Raw genomic sequence first — 16,927 nt, forward strand, 5'->3', positions numbered from 1 at the left:
AAAGTTTCATCGGTTCTACTTAATATTATGTATGTAAATAGTATTATATATTAACTCCTTTAATGGTTACTTATATTTTTATTCTACATGCACATTATAAATAGTAATAATATTATTTTTGTAGAAATATTATTACATTTTAATTTATTTGCATGCATATTATAAATAATCAGAAATTTGTTGATGAGTATTTTCTATTATTTGATTTATTGTATTATTTGATTCTTTAAATTTTTAATATTCTATTTTGCAAATTTATATTTGTTTTCTTATTATATATTTAGTTATATTAATATACTGATATATTATTAGATTCTTATTGTCTTAAATAATTTTTATATTAAATATTTTCATATTAGGAAAATATTAGAAATTATTAGACTAATTTTATTTTTTGTGAAAACTAATTTTTTTAATATCTTATTAAAAAAATTATACTATATTTTTAATGGTTAAGAAATGACAATTTTATCCTGACTAAATCAGCTCACGCCTGAAAAATTATACTATCACGTCAGTATGTTACTTGGTACTAGAGATGCATAAAAAGTCCGGGCCCGAAAATCTGATCCGGCCCGATCCGGTCAAAGCCCGGTCAAAGCCCGGTCAAGCCCGGCCCGGTCCCGGCCCGGGCTTCGGGCCTCGACGGACTATATTTTTAGGCAAAACTCGGCCAGGTTAAAAGTCCGGGCTTCGGCCCGGCCCGGCCCGATTAAAATCCCGAAAAAACCCAGTTATAATCTGATTATTCTAATATATTTTCTTATATATTTATAAATTCACATTTATTATAAATATAAATAATACTTTAAACACATATATATTTACATATTTGTGATTAATAATATTATTTATATACTTCGTTGCATAAATAATGAAAGAAGATATAATAAATACACTATATATATTTGGATATCATTGTTATGAATATTTTGATATCATTGTTATCATAACAATGATAAAAAATATTATATAAACATGTTTATTTTTTGCCGAACTTAAATGTTTTTTTTCATAAAATATTCTATGTAAACTAATACATTTTTACGATGATATAGTTGCTAACACATGTATTCTTCGGAATCTCTAATAATACTCGATCCGATTTAAATTAGAAAAAAGCCCGGTCCGATCCGATCCGGCCCGAAAAAAAGCCCGGTTAGGCACGCCTCGAGGGTCCAAACGGGTTTTGACATTTCCGAAAAGCCCGGCCCGCCCGGTCAAAGTCAAGCCCGAAAAGCCCAGCCCGGTCAAAGCCCGGACTTTCTAAGGCGGTGGACTTTTTGTGCATCTTGTCCTTGGTACCGGTATAGGTTGTAAAAGCCTCTCTGAAAACACAAGCTGCACACTGAAAGGGTTAAGCATAAAACACACAACTTAATTTCATTGAAATTCCTAGCAATCTTGTCTTTTTAATGGGTTTAAGATCAGTGTTTGATGCTTCTGCTCTTAGAACTGAATTTCACAACTCTGGAATCAATACCCAATTCATCCCTTTGATTTGGAAGTTAGTTTAATCTCTCTCGCTCTCTCTCCCGCTCTCTCTCTCTCTCCCGCTCTCTCTCTCTCTCTCTCTCGCTCACTCCCTCCCTCTTTCCCTCTCTCAATCTCCCTCCCTCTCTCTCTCAACCTCTCTCTCCCTCTCAATCTCTCTATCTCTCCCTCCCTCTCTCTCATTACCTGTGTATGCATATTGCTTAAATTTATGAATTAATTGATGTATTATTAGTATTATATTATCTGGGTTGTTTGTAAATTTCTTACTATTGTACATTATGTATGTGAATGTGATAATGTATACATATTCTTTGTGTTTATGATTGAGTTCATGAATTCTTGATGTTATCTAACTTGGGTTTGGTTCAAATTGCATAATTTTGTTAAAAAGGTACTTGCTTCACAACCCTGATTGCGAATGGGAAGATATCCCATCTTTGCCCTCGGCAGCTTATACATTACTTCGCTCAAAGTTTACAACTTTGAGCTCCACGCTTCACTCTGCAACTGATTCCTCTGACCAAGTTACCACCAAGATGCTCATCAAGTTGCAGGTAAATCAGTATACAACTTTTGTTCCTCTTTGGTGTATGCTTTTTTTTTGTAGATGATAAATTGTTTTTGATGTCTGTACATCTATTTGATGTGTAGTACTGATTTGGGAAATCTGTGCGTAGTTTAAAATTTTTGCTTTTCTGGACTGTAGTGTAGGTTGTAATATATAATATTCCCTATTATTAAGCTGAATAATCTCACAAGGTTCTAAGGCATTAATTAGATAGATCGAGTATCAAGTAATTTGAGTCAGACGGAATAGTTTAGTGTGTTTTCATGTTTCAACTATTTTACTATATAAGAAATATGCTAATTCATTGTGTTCGCTTTGGCTCTTTCTAAAAAATAAAACCTGACTGGGATGGATTGAATTTATACTCGTGCAGCATTTTTATTCTAAATATCCAGATATTTATTTCTTTTTCCTGAATTTTAGCCAGTAGATATGTAAGACTAACCTTTTTCTGCATATCATGTATAAAAGATGTTGGCCACATGATATTGTTACTAGTAATATGGCTAGACATGAAAAAGAACCTGTCTTCTACATACTTTGAAAATATTTTTGAATTTCGCTAGGTAAATGCAATGGAGCGGGAATGGAGTTAACTTTAAACTATCTTGTGAGTATATATATTCATAGTTTTCATTATTTCATTCTTTGCGTTTTTCACAATTTCGAAGTAGAAAATCTAGTATTTTAGAATTAATTGTTTATTTCTTCCTCCTCCCATCTCTATACATATCTTATGATAGGAAATTTGTGTTCTTTCCTTCCCATCGTACTATCTTCTTCCACTAGTTATATTTCTCAGTTGGCTTTTTTCTTTGTTTCATTCTTTTAACCAAATGGACTGCGGTCTTTGAATTCACTCTTAAATTAAACACACTTACCTCATTTATTGGTCGAGTTCTCTCTTCTCTTTTGTTTAGAGTGTGCTGATAGTGTTGTAAGTTATATCGTCGATGATGCCATGATTGGAATATATTACTCGTCTTTTTTACACCTATTGGGAGTCATTTATTTCTATTTTACTTGCAGAATGGTGCATTTGTGGAGGCTGTAATCATGAGGTATGATTCAAGTTTGGGAGTGCTTGGTGGGAAACCTCGTCCTGGTGGTCTGAGGTCAACCTTGTGTATATCCTCTCAGGTGAAATTTTCATGTCCTTATTTGGTGTACTGATTTTTGCCTCTTGTTTTTAGGAGCTTGAAGTAATTGTGTTATCAATCTCAGATAGCCAAAGCTATTACAGACTTTAGATGCAAAATTAATTGTTTAGACTCTTCAGAAATTTAGACTCCATACTATTATCATATAATTCGTCCCAAGTAGTTATCATGAAGATGGTCAAATGAATTTCACTAAAACTATTTTTTGAATCTTTTTTTATGTTTTCTCTTGATAGGTTGGTTGCAAAATGGGATGCACATTCTGTGCAACAGGGACCATGGGGTTCAAAAGTAATCTGTCATCAGGAGAGATAATAGAACAGTTGGTGCATGCCTCTCGCATTTCAAAAATTCGTAATATCGTTTTCATGGTAAATATATTATCTGTTTAGTTATTAAGCTTTTAGTCTTCTAAATCTCCCTTAAAGACATGGAACTTGTAGAGTGTCAGGTATTAAGTTTCCTGACTTGGTAAACTTTGAATGTCTTTGTGATCTTCTGAGTTTTACAGATAGTAATGCTAAGAACAAGTGAAAATACAGAGAGTTACTATGAGAAACAGGTATTAAACGGTATTGATAGATTTGTAGAGAGATTAGCTAAGAGAGATGAAGTTTAGACAGAGAAGCAACCTTGGAGAGTACGAAATCAGTTATATATAGAAATAGAATATATATATAGAGAGAGAGAGAGTTGGTGGAATGGAAATAAGATTTCCATGTTATGAATAATACTCAACATAACCCAAATACAACTGTAGGTTCTATTTATATACTAAAGGTACTCAAGTCTCAACTGAACAGGAAAGACTCAACTACCACTGCCTTATACTACTAATAGTTATATCATTTTCACTATTATACTACTAATACTACCAACAAAAATTATACTAGTGTATTTCTCATGTAGAGGCGAAGCGTTAATGGATGGATGTGTTCAATATCTTGGTATTTGACTTGTCATGCTTCTCAAATACTATGCTTCTCAAATACTGCTCCAAACACGGTTTAACTGTTGTGAATTTCACTAACAAATATTGCAATATAGAGGCAAGTGTATAAAGAATTTAGCAAGTTCAGGCCAAAACCACAGTTAACAAAACAAAGCATGCATGTAAACAAAATCAGTAACTGAAATAACGAAGAGAGAAAGGAAGATGTACCCGAAATCATAGCTTTCATCGGTGTCTGAAAATAATGGTACACAGATACAAAAAACCAAGAAAATATGATCACAGCTGAGTCACCAGGCCTTGCTCGAAGTCCTGGCTGCTCTTGAAGAGAATATTGCCCCCTACCTGCTGCGTTTGGGATGCGTGCAATATCTCCACCAGGATAAAACAGCTCGGAGTTGATGTTAACAACAACAACAAAACCTCCACCTCGACCAGCACCTCAGTCGCCGGAAAAACCAACCTACATCACTTCGAACTTGTGTTTCTGGGAGAGAAAATGCAGAGAGGGAGAAGAGAAGTGAATGTTGTGTGGTCTTTCATCAACAACTTAGGCCCTCTATTTATAGTAGAGGCTAAGTGTAACTTACAACCTTGACATTAATAGATTTTAATATACATTAATATCAGAAATCAAAACTGCTCATTTAATACATAAATCAAAACTGCTGATTTTGAATTTAAATAAAATGTAACAGCTTTTGTATTTAATCCACACATTAAATCAGTTTTAATGTTTTTAATTATGAATCTTTATTTATCAGTTACATGTCCAGATTCATTGAATCTGACTCAGCCCACTTACAAAGTGACCAAGCCCAACAGAGACAATTACCCAGCACGACTGATAAATAATTCTAATTAAAAAATTAAATCACAAATAAATAAAATCCTCACTTTATTTATTTTCAATGTGGGACAAATGACACATTCTCCATTTCAAGCTTTTACAAGCTACTAGTTTCAACTCTATTTCTCTATGGATTTCATTAAGAAAATTCTTAAAACCATACATGAAAATTTAAGTTCAAATATCATTGAACAATTTCCAATCATTAGATTTTAGGATTAATATCAAGAACATAATTAAATTAAGCTCTAAAATCTTAATTCTAACAATCCCCCACAAATCCATACAGAAATGCGATCAGGTTTTTCATCATGACTTGTTTTTCAGAGTAGGTACCCTTTCGGGTTTGAACCCTCCTAAGTCCTCTACTTCAATGGCTATCGGATTCAGATGGAATGTTTCACCTTGAATCTTAATCCGTTTAATATAACCATGTTCCATAGACGACGACAAGTCAAAGGCTATGGTGCCAATCTACGGCTTTGAGACATTAATGGTCATGTCTCGATCCTGTTCGTCGAATGCTTCAAGGATTAACCCTATCCTCTAATTGCGACCACAAAATTACATTCGCTTAGCTGGGCATCTCCAGAGATATACAGCTTCTATCTCGTCAAATGACTTGACCCCATTCAGAGTTTTAACACTCTTGCTTTTCTAGCAGTGTCAGTACCTTCTAGGTTTATAGGGGATAGACTCAGATACTATAGTATCAACTATGTAGCAAAGGTACTACCAATTCATCCTTACAGCTTGTTATTACCCATTGAATACACTTCGAGAGATCTCCTCTCATGTGTATTGGGTTCCCACTGTTGATGAATTATGATGGGTTGACAGTCCCATCCCCAACCTTGACTTAAGGACCACTGCAGGTTCCAGTCCTTTAGTAAGAGGATCAGCTATATTATTCTGAGTTCCTATGAACTCTATAGCTATGATCCTATCAGTCACTAAACCCCTTATAGACTTGAGTCTAACTTGGATGTGTCTCTTAGTTTTAGCATTATGCTTTTTACTGCTAATCTCGTCAATAGTTGTTCGACTATCACAGTGAATAGCAATAGCAGGAAGCGGTCTGCTTACTACAGGTATTGCAGACATAAGTCCGTGTAACCATTCAGCCTCCGTTCCTGTGGTATCAAGTGCACACAACTCAGCCTCAAAAGTAGACCGAGTAACTATAGTCTGTCTGCTTGACTTCCAGGATATTGCTCCACCAGCCAAGGTGAACACGTATCCAGTCACTCTATTGGAACCAGACTTCTTAGCTATCCAACTTGCATCACTGTACCCTTCAAGAACACCAGGAAATCTCCTGTAGTGTAAACTAAGGTACATTGTGCCTTTTAGATATCTAAGTACTCTATCAAGAGCATCCCAATGAGTTCTGTTTGGACAGCTTGTATATCTAGCCAATTTAGACACAGAATTTGAAATATCTGGTCTAGTACAGTTAGCAAGATACTGCAAGCTCCCAATAATCTGAGAATACCTTAACTGAGACACAGGCATTCCTGAAGTATTCTTAACAAGGGCAACTTTCGAATCATAGGGTGTACTAGCGATTCTACACTGTGAATAACCATATTTCTCAAGTATAGATTTCTCTATATAATGAGATTGAGTCAAGGTTATTCCTTCAGTGGAATGAATCAGTTTGATTCCAAGAATCACACTTGCCTCACCCATATCCTTCATTTCAAAATGCCTTTTCAAGAACTCTTTAGGCTCGTTAATAATCTCAATATTGGTTCCAAACAGTAAAATGTCATCCACATATAGGCACAAAATAACACACTCATTACCTTTAACTTTAGTGTAGACACACTTATCACTTTCATTAATCTTATAACTGAAAGGCAATACAGTTTCATCAAACTTTTTATGCCAATCTCTAGGAGCTTGTTTCAAGCCATAGATGGATTTGATCAACTTACATACTTTCCTTTCATTGCTTGATGCAACAAATCCTTCAGGCTGATCCATATAAATCTCTTCTTCAAGTTCACCATGAAGAAAAGCCGTCTTTACATCCATCTGATGGACGATAAGACCATGGACTGAAGTCAATGCTATAAGCATTCGGATTGTAACCATTCTTGCAACCGGAGAGTATGTATCAAAGTAATCAATTACTTCCTTTTGCTTAAAACCCTTAGCTACCAGTCTAGCTTTGTACTTGTCTATTGAGCCGTCAGGGTTCAACTTCTTTTTAAAGATCCATTTGCACCCAATAGTAGAACACCCAGGAGGGAGATCAACCAACTCCCATGTTCCATCAGAAACAATAGTCAATTTCACTCTTCACAGCGCCCTTCCAGTGCCTTGACTCAGAAAAATCCATAGCTTGTCGGAAAGTTAAAGGTTCGTCCTCAATATTGTAAGTGATAAAATCACCTCCAAAATCCTTGACTACCTTTGCATGCTTACTTCTCCTTGGTTCCTCTAGTTCCTTAGGAATAGAGCTACTACTAGGTTCCGCCCCCACATTTGTCATCTTTTCCACATGATCAGGAATAGAACTTGATGTGTGAGTAGGATCTTCCTCAGAAGTCGTTTCAGGTATTCCAGTCTTCATAGGGTAGACATCCTCAAAGAATGTCGCATCTCGAAATTCAACTATCGTGTTTTCCACTATACCATCTATGTCAGATTTTAACACTAAAAATCTCATAGCTGTAGTGGTTTCAAGATAGCCCAGAAAGATACAGTCAACAGTCTTTGGACCTAGTTTCTTTCTCTTGTGTTCAGGAACAAGCACCTTAGCAAGGCACCCCCACACACGAAGATACTTAAGACTAGTCATCCTGCCTTTCCATAACTCTAAGAGTGTTTTATCCATGTGTTTCAGAGGGACTCTATTCAAAATATGGCAAGCCGTATTTAGAGCCTCTCCCCACATGTATTTAGGCAACCCAGAGTTAATAAGCATACTATTAATCATATCTTTAAATGTTCTGTTCTTTCGCTCAGCAACCCCACTAGACTCAGGTGTGTATGGTGGAGTAACTTCATGAACTATACCATTGTTTGCACAAAATTCATTAAAAGCATTACTCGTATACTCACCACCTCTATCAGATCTCAACCTTTTAAGTAACTTACTAGTTTGTTTTTCTACTTCAGTTTTATATATAATGAATTTACTAAGTGCTTCATCCTTATGTCTAAGTAAATAAACATAACAGTATCTACTACTATCATCTATAAAAGTAATGAAGTATCTAAACTGGTCCTTGGTCAACACACCACCAAATTCACAAATATCAGTGTGTACTAAATCTAACAAGTCTGAATCCCTAACAACGTTATGAAAAGGTTTCCTTATTTGTTTAGCAGACACACATACTTGACATTTAGAATTCTTTTCTATGGTATGTTTTGGTATCAACTCTAAGTTCATCATGTTCTTAAGAGCACCAAAGTTTAAATGACCTAGTCTAGCATGCCATATATTCGAGGATTCAATACAGTTAACAGAAGGAATAACATTATTATTCAAATTTCCCAAAACGGGATCCGCATTAATAACAAATAAACCATTTGACAAGTAACCCTTGCCAAAGAATGTACCAGTATGAATAAGAACTACTTTATTACATTTGAACGAAATTTCAAAACCACTAGAAACTAAACAGCTTCCACTTATTATATTTCTACGCATGTCGGGAACATGATGCACTCTCGTCAGAGATAGAATACGTTCTGAAGGGAACTTCAGATCCACGTTTCCAACTCCATGTACTTGAGCAGCACTAGCATTCCCCATCTTCACAGTCAAGCTATGACTCTGTTGATAAGATACAAATAAACTAATATCAGCACAAATATGCACATTAGCTCCAGTATCTATCAACCATTCATTTGACAGATAGGTAGAAAATATCACAGGGTTGTAGGATACATACCGGTCAACATCGGTTTCAGAAGCCGTAGCCTCACCAACGACCATGTTCACTACAGGCCCACTTGCGGTTCCAAGCACAACATTTGCTTGTGCTACCTCGGTTTTCTTCGCTTTCTTCGTAGGGCAGTCCTTACTCCAGTGCCCAACCTGCCCACAAGACCAGCATGGTTTGTTTGCCTTGGGTTTCTTGGCCTTGTCCTTGTCATTCTTAGGTTTATTACTATTAGCTTTCTTAGCAAAAGCCTTCCTCTTCTGTCCTACAGTTGCTATGTTTACCTTCGAGGTACCGTGTTCAGTTGGCATCACATGTCCCTGTTTGGACTTGTGTTGTTCTTGCACCGAGATGTCCAGCATAAGGTTGGTCCAGGTGATCTCTCCTTTCTGTCTTTTCAGGGAGAGAGAGAACTCTTCCCAAGACTTCGGGAGCTTTTCAATCACACTCATCACCTTGAACTTCTCCAGGTGATTCATTCCAGACTCCTTCAAAGCATGCACTATCATCTCGAACTCATGCACCTGCTCAGTCATGGACTTATTGTCCACCAGCTTGAACTCGAGGAACCTTGCCACAGAATACTTTTCTAGACCTTGTGAGTCAGTATTATGTGTCTGGTCCAGCTTCTCCCATAAGAGTTTTGCAGCATCAGAAGAATAGACATCAAACAAAGTGTTTGTTAGTGCCGCCAGAATGACCGCCCTAGCCACTCCATCCTTCTCAGCCCACTTCGCAAAAGCCTTAACTGTGTCAGCCTTCTCTTGATCCACTACTGGTTTCTCATATTCCACACCCGGCCACAAACCCTTTATAGTCAGCCACAACTTCATCATTTTCTGCCAGCGAGAAAAGTCAATGCCACCGTTGAATTTCTCCGGTAAACCGGTTAGTTCAACAGCTTGTGGGAAGCTATAGGTGGTCCAATCAATGGTCCCAGCAGTTGCACCCGAACTGCTACCACCATAACGATAACCTCACTTTCGTTAACCATTATGCTAAATTCTAAATAACTAATATTCTCTTCAAGAATGTTGTGAATTTCACTAACAAATATTGCAATACAGAGGCAAGTGAATAAAGAATTTAGCAAGTTCAGGCCAAAACCACAGTTAACAAAACAAAGCATGCATGTAAACAAAATCAGTAACTGAAATAACGAAGAGAGAAAGGAAGATGTACCCGAAACCATAGCTTTCATCGGTGTCTGAAAATAATGGTACACAGATACAAAAAACCAAGAAAATATGATCACAGCTGAGTCACCAGGCCTTGCTCGAAGTCCTGGCTGCTCTTGAAGAGAATATTGCCCCCTACCTGCTGCGTTTGGGATGCGTGCAATATCTCCACCAGGATAAAACAGCTCGGAGTTGATGTTAACAGCAGCAACAAAACCTCCACCTCGACCAGCACCTCAGTCGCTGGAAAAACCAACCTACAGCACTTCGAACTTGTGTTTCTGGGAGAGAAAATGCAGAGAGGGAGAAGAGAAGAGAATGTTGTGTGGTCTTTCATCAACAACTTAGGCCCTCTATTTATAGTAGAGGCTAAGTGTAACTTACAACCTTGACATTAATAGATTTTAATATACATTAATATCAGAAATCAAAACTGCTCATTTAATACATAAATCAAAACTGCTGATTTTGAATTTAAATAAAATGTAACAGCTTTTGTATTTAATCCACACATTAAATCAGTTTTTATGTTTTTAATTATGAATCTTTATTTATCAGTTACATGTCCAGATTCATTGAATCTGACTCAGTCCACTTACAAAGTGACCAAGCCCAACAGAGACAATTACCCAGCACGACTGATAAATAATTCTAATTAAAAAATTAAATCACAAATAAATAAAATCCTCACTTTATTTATTTTCAATGTGGGACAAATGACACATTCTCCATTTCAAGCTTTTACAAATTACTAGTTTCAACTCTATTTCTCTATGGATTTCATTAAGAAAATTCTTAAAACCATACATAAAAATTTAAGTTCAAATATCATTGAACAATTTCCAATCATTAGATTTTAGGATTAATATTAAGAACATAATTAAATTAAGCTCTAAAATCCTAATTTTCTAACATTAACCCTCTCAGCGCACCCTTCTGATTGAGGGTGATGTGCTCATACAAACTCTGGTTCCAGATATTTTGAATAAAGTTTTTCGAAATTTACGTAAAACAAGCTATCCCTATCACTCGCAATGGACTCTGGAAGTCTACGTAGACTAAACCTTTTACTGAAATTGGACGGATTAGTGATATAAAGTGTGCCTACCTGCTAAACCTATCCACTACCTAAAACACCTCAAATCCCTTGGATTTTGGCAATCAAGCGGTAAAGTCCTTGGAAATTTCTTTCCAGGGTTCTTGAGGGACATGGAGTGGCTTAAGCAACCCTGAACTTTTCACATGTTCACCCATTACTTGCTGACAAATTTCACACTACCCGACCCACTTACCAACATCTTGTCTGATACTACTCCAATCGAAATACTTCTTAATTCTGTTGTAAGTATCCCTATTTCCTGAGTGTCCTCCAATACCATTAAATGTAACTCCTCAAAGATCTGTGTTGTGATGCCTTATTTTTGTAGTAATTCAAAAACCCAGATCAATTTACAAGATACAGAGACACCCACAATTCACCAGTACTTCACTTAAAGCCACAGATCAGTCAGCAATTCACGCTAAAACAGAACAGAGATACTCTCACAACATCAAAACAGTACGATCAGTCGATCACTACTGTGTGTGATGTTTTTCTTCAACAATAGCAACTAGAATCAACTACTTGAGAGAGAGAGAGAGAGAGAGTGGGGGGGAGAAAGGGAGGGAGGTCGTCGAAAAACCTTTCCATTTCTGATAATAGGTCGAAAATAACCGAATTACAAAAGGAACAGCTATTTATAGGCTTATACTATTCTTGTAAATGACCTAAATACCCTTACTAACAAGTAGCTTATCTTATTCAGCTCACTTAGTAATGGTAATACTGTGTATAAAACTCTATTCCTGACATCTAATTACTTAAGTTAATCTTATCAGTTCTTTGTAATATTAATTTGATTGATTTTATATATTGTTTATAGTCTTGCATTATTCAGGAATGGTCCATTATCTTTCACTGGTCTTTGTATAAGACCAAGCATCATTTTCTTGGGTATATTGTTCCCTTGTTTTGATTACATGCCCATTATTTATTTGTGCCTACTCTGCATTCATGCGTTCCGCCACACATTCTTTTGGATATCGTTTCTTTTGGTCTTGGACGGGGGAGGGTACAGCATTTTTCATGTGAGGAAACTGGTAGCGCTGTGCTGGTAACTGAGACACGTTTAATTATGCAGTGATGAAGAGCAAAAAAACCCTATTAGTTTTGGTCAGACTGCCAGTATTATACTTTGTCATGGCATAAATTTTTACATTTATGGAATCCCCCTCCCTCTCCCCTCTCTACACACAAACACATAGAACCACCATTTTTTAATCTGTGGGTAAAATAATTCCATTAAAGAAATCAAATGCAAAGTTATTCTAGGATTCATCCCAAGCCGGTGATGTGTATTCTAAGCTGACAGCAACTATCTTTAACGTCGTTCAAATTTTGTGCAGGGAATGGGAGAACCATTAAATAACTATACTGCTCTGGTAGAAGCTATCAAAGTGATGACAACTTATCCATTTCAGCTTTCACCAAGGAAAATTACCGTTTCGACAGTATGTACTCTTTATTTTTGCTAATTTGTATTTACTTGTGAAATTCCTTATTAAATTTTAAGGTAATGAAGGATATTATCGAATTATAACAAGCGTTCACTCGCTAATAAGTAATAACAGTGTCTCAGCTCTCAAGTTGCTAAGTAGTTTAGGCTTTTAAGTGTATATATAGAACTCATAACTACCTGCTTCAAATATTTATAGTGCAATAATGTTCTTCGACTTAAACTTCCATAGGTTGGAATTATCCATGCTATTAAGAAGTTTCATGGTGATTTGCCAAGTGTGAACTTGGCTGTATCTCTGCATGCGCCAGTCCAGGAGATACGTTGTCAAATAATGCCTGCAGCACGGGCTTTCCCTTTAAAAAAACTAATGGATTCACTGCAAGAATATCAAAAGAACAGGTTCCTCTTTGTTTTTTTTGTTTTTTTTTGCATAATTTTTTCGAATTTATTCATTTAATTCTTTATTTGCCATGGTTTATTAACATCTTCTCTAAATTCTTAGCCAGCAAAAAATCTTTGTAGAGTATATAATGCTTGATGGGATAAATGATGAAGAACAACATGCTCATCAGCTTGGCAAGTTACTTAAAACGTTTCAAGTGGTAGGATATCACTACTGAAGTTCTTATTTTAGAATCTCTTCTTATGTTGTTATTGTGGAGTTGGCTAGTTTTTCAAAATTCTGCAAATGAGTCCCAGTTCATTCCTGAGAAATGAAAAGCAAAATCACTTCAATTTCCTCAGGTCTTTGTTTAAAATGTACCTATATCAAATTATGATAGTTTCTGATATTATGTAACATAAATTGTATATTAAGTTATGAATTAAAAGCTAGTAAAAGTAGACACAAATTCAGCATTTTTCATGTATCAATTTTGAGTGCTTCTGAGATAGCCACTTAATGGTTACTGTTAAAAACTGTAAGGCTATGTTTGTTAGCTAGGACTGTAATCCTCGGATTCTTTCATTGGCTCTCATTCTATCATGCCTTCCAAATAATACCATGGACAAGTTTTAATCACTTCCTATTTAATTTTGGGGGACTTTTAACACAATAACACTCTCCCTCTATGAAGTATTAATATTTAATACTATGAAAATAAACTACAAATTGTTGAAATTTAGTCCTTGGGATGACTCAAGGATGAAATATAGTATGGAATTAGGACCTATTTGTCCCTTGAAACAAATATAGCTAATGAAGTCACAGCATATACGCTGGTATTTCAAAATGTACAAAGGAAGTAATTATAAATTTGTAGAATTTAACGGGAAACCCGACAGTCACTTTAACTCAAGTTAATATCTTTAACAGAGTATTGTAGAGGTAATTAAGAGCTAGATCGAATATAGAACAAGTAGGGAGTCATAATAATTTATGCAATTGAGAGATTCAACAAAGTGAGGCTTCTAATCATGCCTCAGTTGAATCCACAATCCTTTATAATTTTGTATATTCTTATGTTACCTTTAAATAGACGAAGTAGCACAAGATACAATTGTAGTTAAAATTTGTTTCGTTTCATACTATGAAGTTGCTGAAAAAGTTGGGTTTTGATTGATTGACTACATTGCCTTGCACTGCTGAAGAATGATTATAGTTATTTTCTTAGAGGGCATTGTGTCCATAAAGATCTGATGTTTTGTACAGAGGTGTGGCTTCCTCGTATTATCGTCACTCTGTTCAAATAGTGTATATGATAGACAGTTACTATTGATACTGCTGCAAATTTGGAGATGCTTAGATATATATTATATAGGAGATAATGGAAGATTCATTGGACTTATAAGCATGTTGACGTTTGGGCTGTAGTACTTAAGAATTCAGAAACTGATAAACAGCACAAAGTGTATAAAAATTACTGCAGAAACTAAATTAATTCGTTTTGAATTCTCTCCAATTTAATTTTTTCGCCCTGTCGTGTGTTATGTTGGATAAACCTGCAAGAGGTGATAGAAATTAGACAGAGAACAGATTGGACTTGCAAGAGATGATAGAGTTTTAGAGAGAGAAGTTATAGACAGAGAAAGAGGAGTGCTGGAAATCATTCCCTTTGATATATTCAACATAATTTGAAATACAGGACTCGCGTAACTATGTGTAGAACTCCATTGAAAGACTTAAATTGGCTATACTGCCCTCACTATATAATACTACTATACTATAGTATTGCTAAGCCATGCTGATATTGAAGACTTCTTTATTTAAGTGTGAATGTTAGTTTAACATATTGGCATTTTGGTTCCCAATATGTGTAACTCCGATTTCTTTTTTGCAGGTTGTTAACCTGATACCTTTCAATCCTATTGGTAGTTCAAGTGATTTCGGAACAAGCAGTGAACAGAAAGTTGCTATATTTCAGAAAATTCTTAGGGGGACCTATGAAATACGAACTACTGTTCGCAAGCAAATGGGCCAAGATATTAGTGGTGCATGTGGTCAACTGGTGGTTAACATGCCAAGTAAAAGATCTGGTACAAATGCAGCTCCATTAACTGACATTGAAGATCTTCGTCATTAATAGGTACAATTTTGAGGTAAGGTTTTTAACATCTTATGATGCTATACTATTCATGAGTGATAAATATCTCTATTAGTTCCCATACTAGTTACTACTCCCTCCTTCCCAATTTATCTGTTCCGTTTGACTTTTTGTGGTCAAATTGACTCAACTTTGACCGTAAATTAAACATCAATCTTTCATTATTTTGAAAAACCGAAGAATACGTATTAAAGTAGATTACGTGTACTTTCTAATGATATAATTTTTATAATTTTTTTTCAATTATATATTATATGATATTTTTAGTCAAAATTTGGTCAATTTGACCATAAAAAGTCAAACATGACAGATAAATTAAATTGGGACAGAGGGAGTAGTTAGCAACGGCTGAGCTGAATGGCAGACTTCAAACCACATTTGTATTTTCTCTTCTTGTTCTTGCCTAATATGTGTACAATTTGGAACTTTTGTCCTGACATCAACTCCATCAACTTTTCTATAAGCCTTTGTTCTTGGTAAGAACTTTCAATGATCAAATCATTTCGATGGACAGTTTCATTTAAGAAATAATTCTTATCCCTTGCCTTGGGTGCTCAATTGATATAGATATGAAGAGGGAAATTGTTACAGTACTTGCAGGTTTGTGCTTTGTGCTATACTTAATAATTAATATTACTTTTTGTTCACTCCAGGAATTTAAGCCGGTGGAATCGTGATGAAGTTTGAAAGACAGATGTTCATTGGAGGAACACGTACAATATGTAAGTTGCTTTCATCAACTGTAGGCTGTCCTGAGTCGGATCATTCGTTACATTTTTGTTTTCATACCATGTTGGAAGTGTATGGTATATCAATATACTAATTGTTAGAAATGGTGTAAAAGAGTAGTATATATCTATATATTAGCAACGGCGCAAGTACAGATGGATGTGAACTTTGAACAAGTTTTTGTTGAAAGTTGAAACTATTTATTTTTGAAGTTTTTTAAGCACCCTTGTAACTTGTAAGCGAGATTAGCTAACTTTTGAATCTTGAAGACTCTGAGATGTAATGATTGGTGTGTTTGCAGAAAGATGAAAATTGAGTTCCATTTGTATCATGAAAATTAAAAACTCTGTTATAATTTTTCATAAGTCAATTGACGAAAATAAATTATTTACCAGCTACTTTCCCATAAATCATATTTCGAGAGTATTTTTAAAAACAAGAAAAATATTAAACATGTTCAAAAGAAACCGTAATTTTCTATTTTTCTAATTTTATTAATATAAAAAATAATAATCCTCATGTGATGTCATTTTATTATATTAAATTTTATCAGTTTTTGATTTTTAATTTCTTAAACTTAAATAAATATTTAATATTAAGTAATAATATTTTATTTTTTGTAACAAAATTTGATTTCATGTGTACGATTAATCATTAATCATTATAAATATAGAATAGGATTTTGATTGCTTGTATCTATTAGGCTTAACATGTGTATATTATGTAATAATGTTTTATTTTTTGTAACAAAATTTGATTTTATGTGTACGATTAATATTTATAGATATGTAATATGATATTGATTGCTTGTGTTTAATAGGTTTAATAGTTGAAATGACATTCATAATACACATAGACATAGTGATCCAACTTTTTAGCAGTGTTTTCTATTTTTTCAAAAGTGAAAAAACTACGTGAAAACTGTAAATTATTGTTTTCTAGATTTTTCTAAATCATAGTTATAATTTGAAAAAGTATATAAAATACGAT

At 34.9% G+C, this 16,927-nt stretch overlaps 1 protein-coding gene across 1 annotated transcript; it reads left to right on the forward strand.

Annotated features, from left to right (window-relative positions):
* The first annotated feature begins 1,303 nt into the window (after positions 1-1,303).
* LOC141668374 (uncharacterized) lies at positions 1,304-16,220 on the forward strand. Its single transcript, XM_074475242.1, has 9 exons — positions 1,304-1,507; positions 1,889-2,051; positions 3,095-3,205; positions 3,462-3,596; positions 12,553-12,657; positions 12,895-13,064; positions 13,168-13,267; positions 14,945-15,203; positions 15,862-16,220. The coding sequence occupies exons 1-8, from the start codon at positions 1,416-1,418 to the stop codon at positions 15,185-15,187; spliced, it is 1,119 nt and encodes a 372-aa protein (XP_074331343.1). The 5' UTR covers positions 1,304-1,415; the 3' UTR covers positions 15,188-15,203; positions 15,862-16,220.
* Positions 16,221-16,927: the final 707 nt, after the last annotated feature.

This window comes from Apium graveolens, chromosome 6 (genome assembly GCF_009905375.1).
Source record: "Apium graveolens cultivar Ventura chromosome 6, ASM990537v1, whole genome shotgun sequence".
In the NCBI taxonomy this organism is placed as follows: Eukaryota; Viridiplantae; Streptophyta; class Magnoliopsida; order Apiales; family Apiaceae; genus Apium; species Apium graveolens.

What these genes read in the sequence shown, in the direction of transcription:
- LOC141668374 (XM_074475242.1), top strand. Translation starts at nt 1,416, where the DNA reads ATGGGTTTAAGATCAGTGTTTGATGCTTCTGCTCTTAGAACTGAATTT. An exon ending in AGATGCTCATCAAGTTGCAG is followed by an intron (nt 2,052 to 3,094) that starts GTAAATCAGTAT and finishes TTTTACTTGCAG; the next exon opens with AATGGTGCATTTGTGGAGGC. An exon ending in GGAAAATTACCGTTTCGACA is followed by an intron (nt 12,658 to 12,894) that starts GTATGTACTCTT and finishes AAACTTCCATAG; the next exon opens with GTTGGAATTATCCATGCTAT.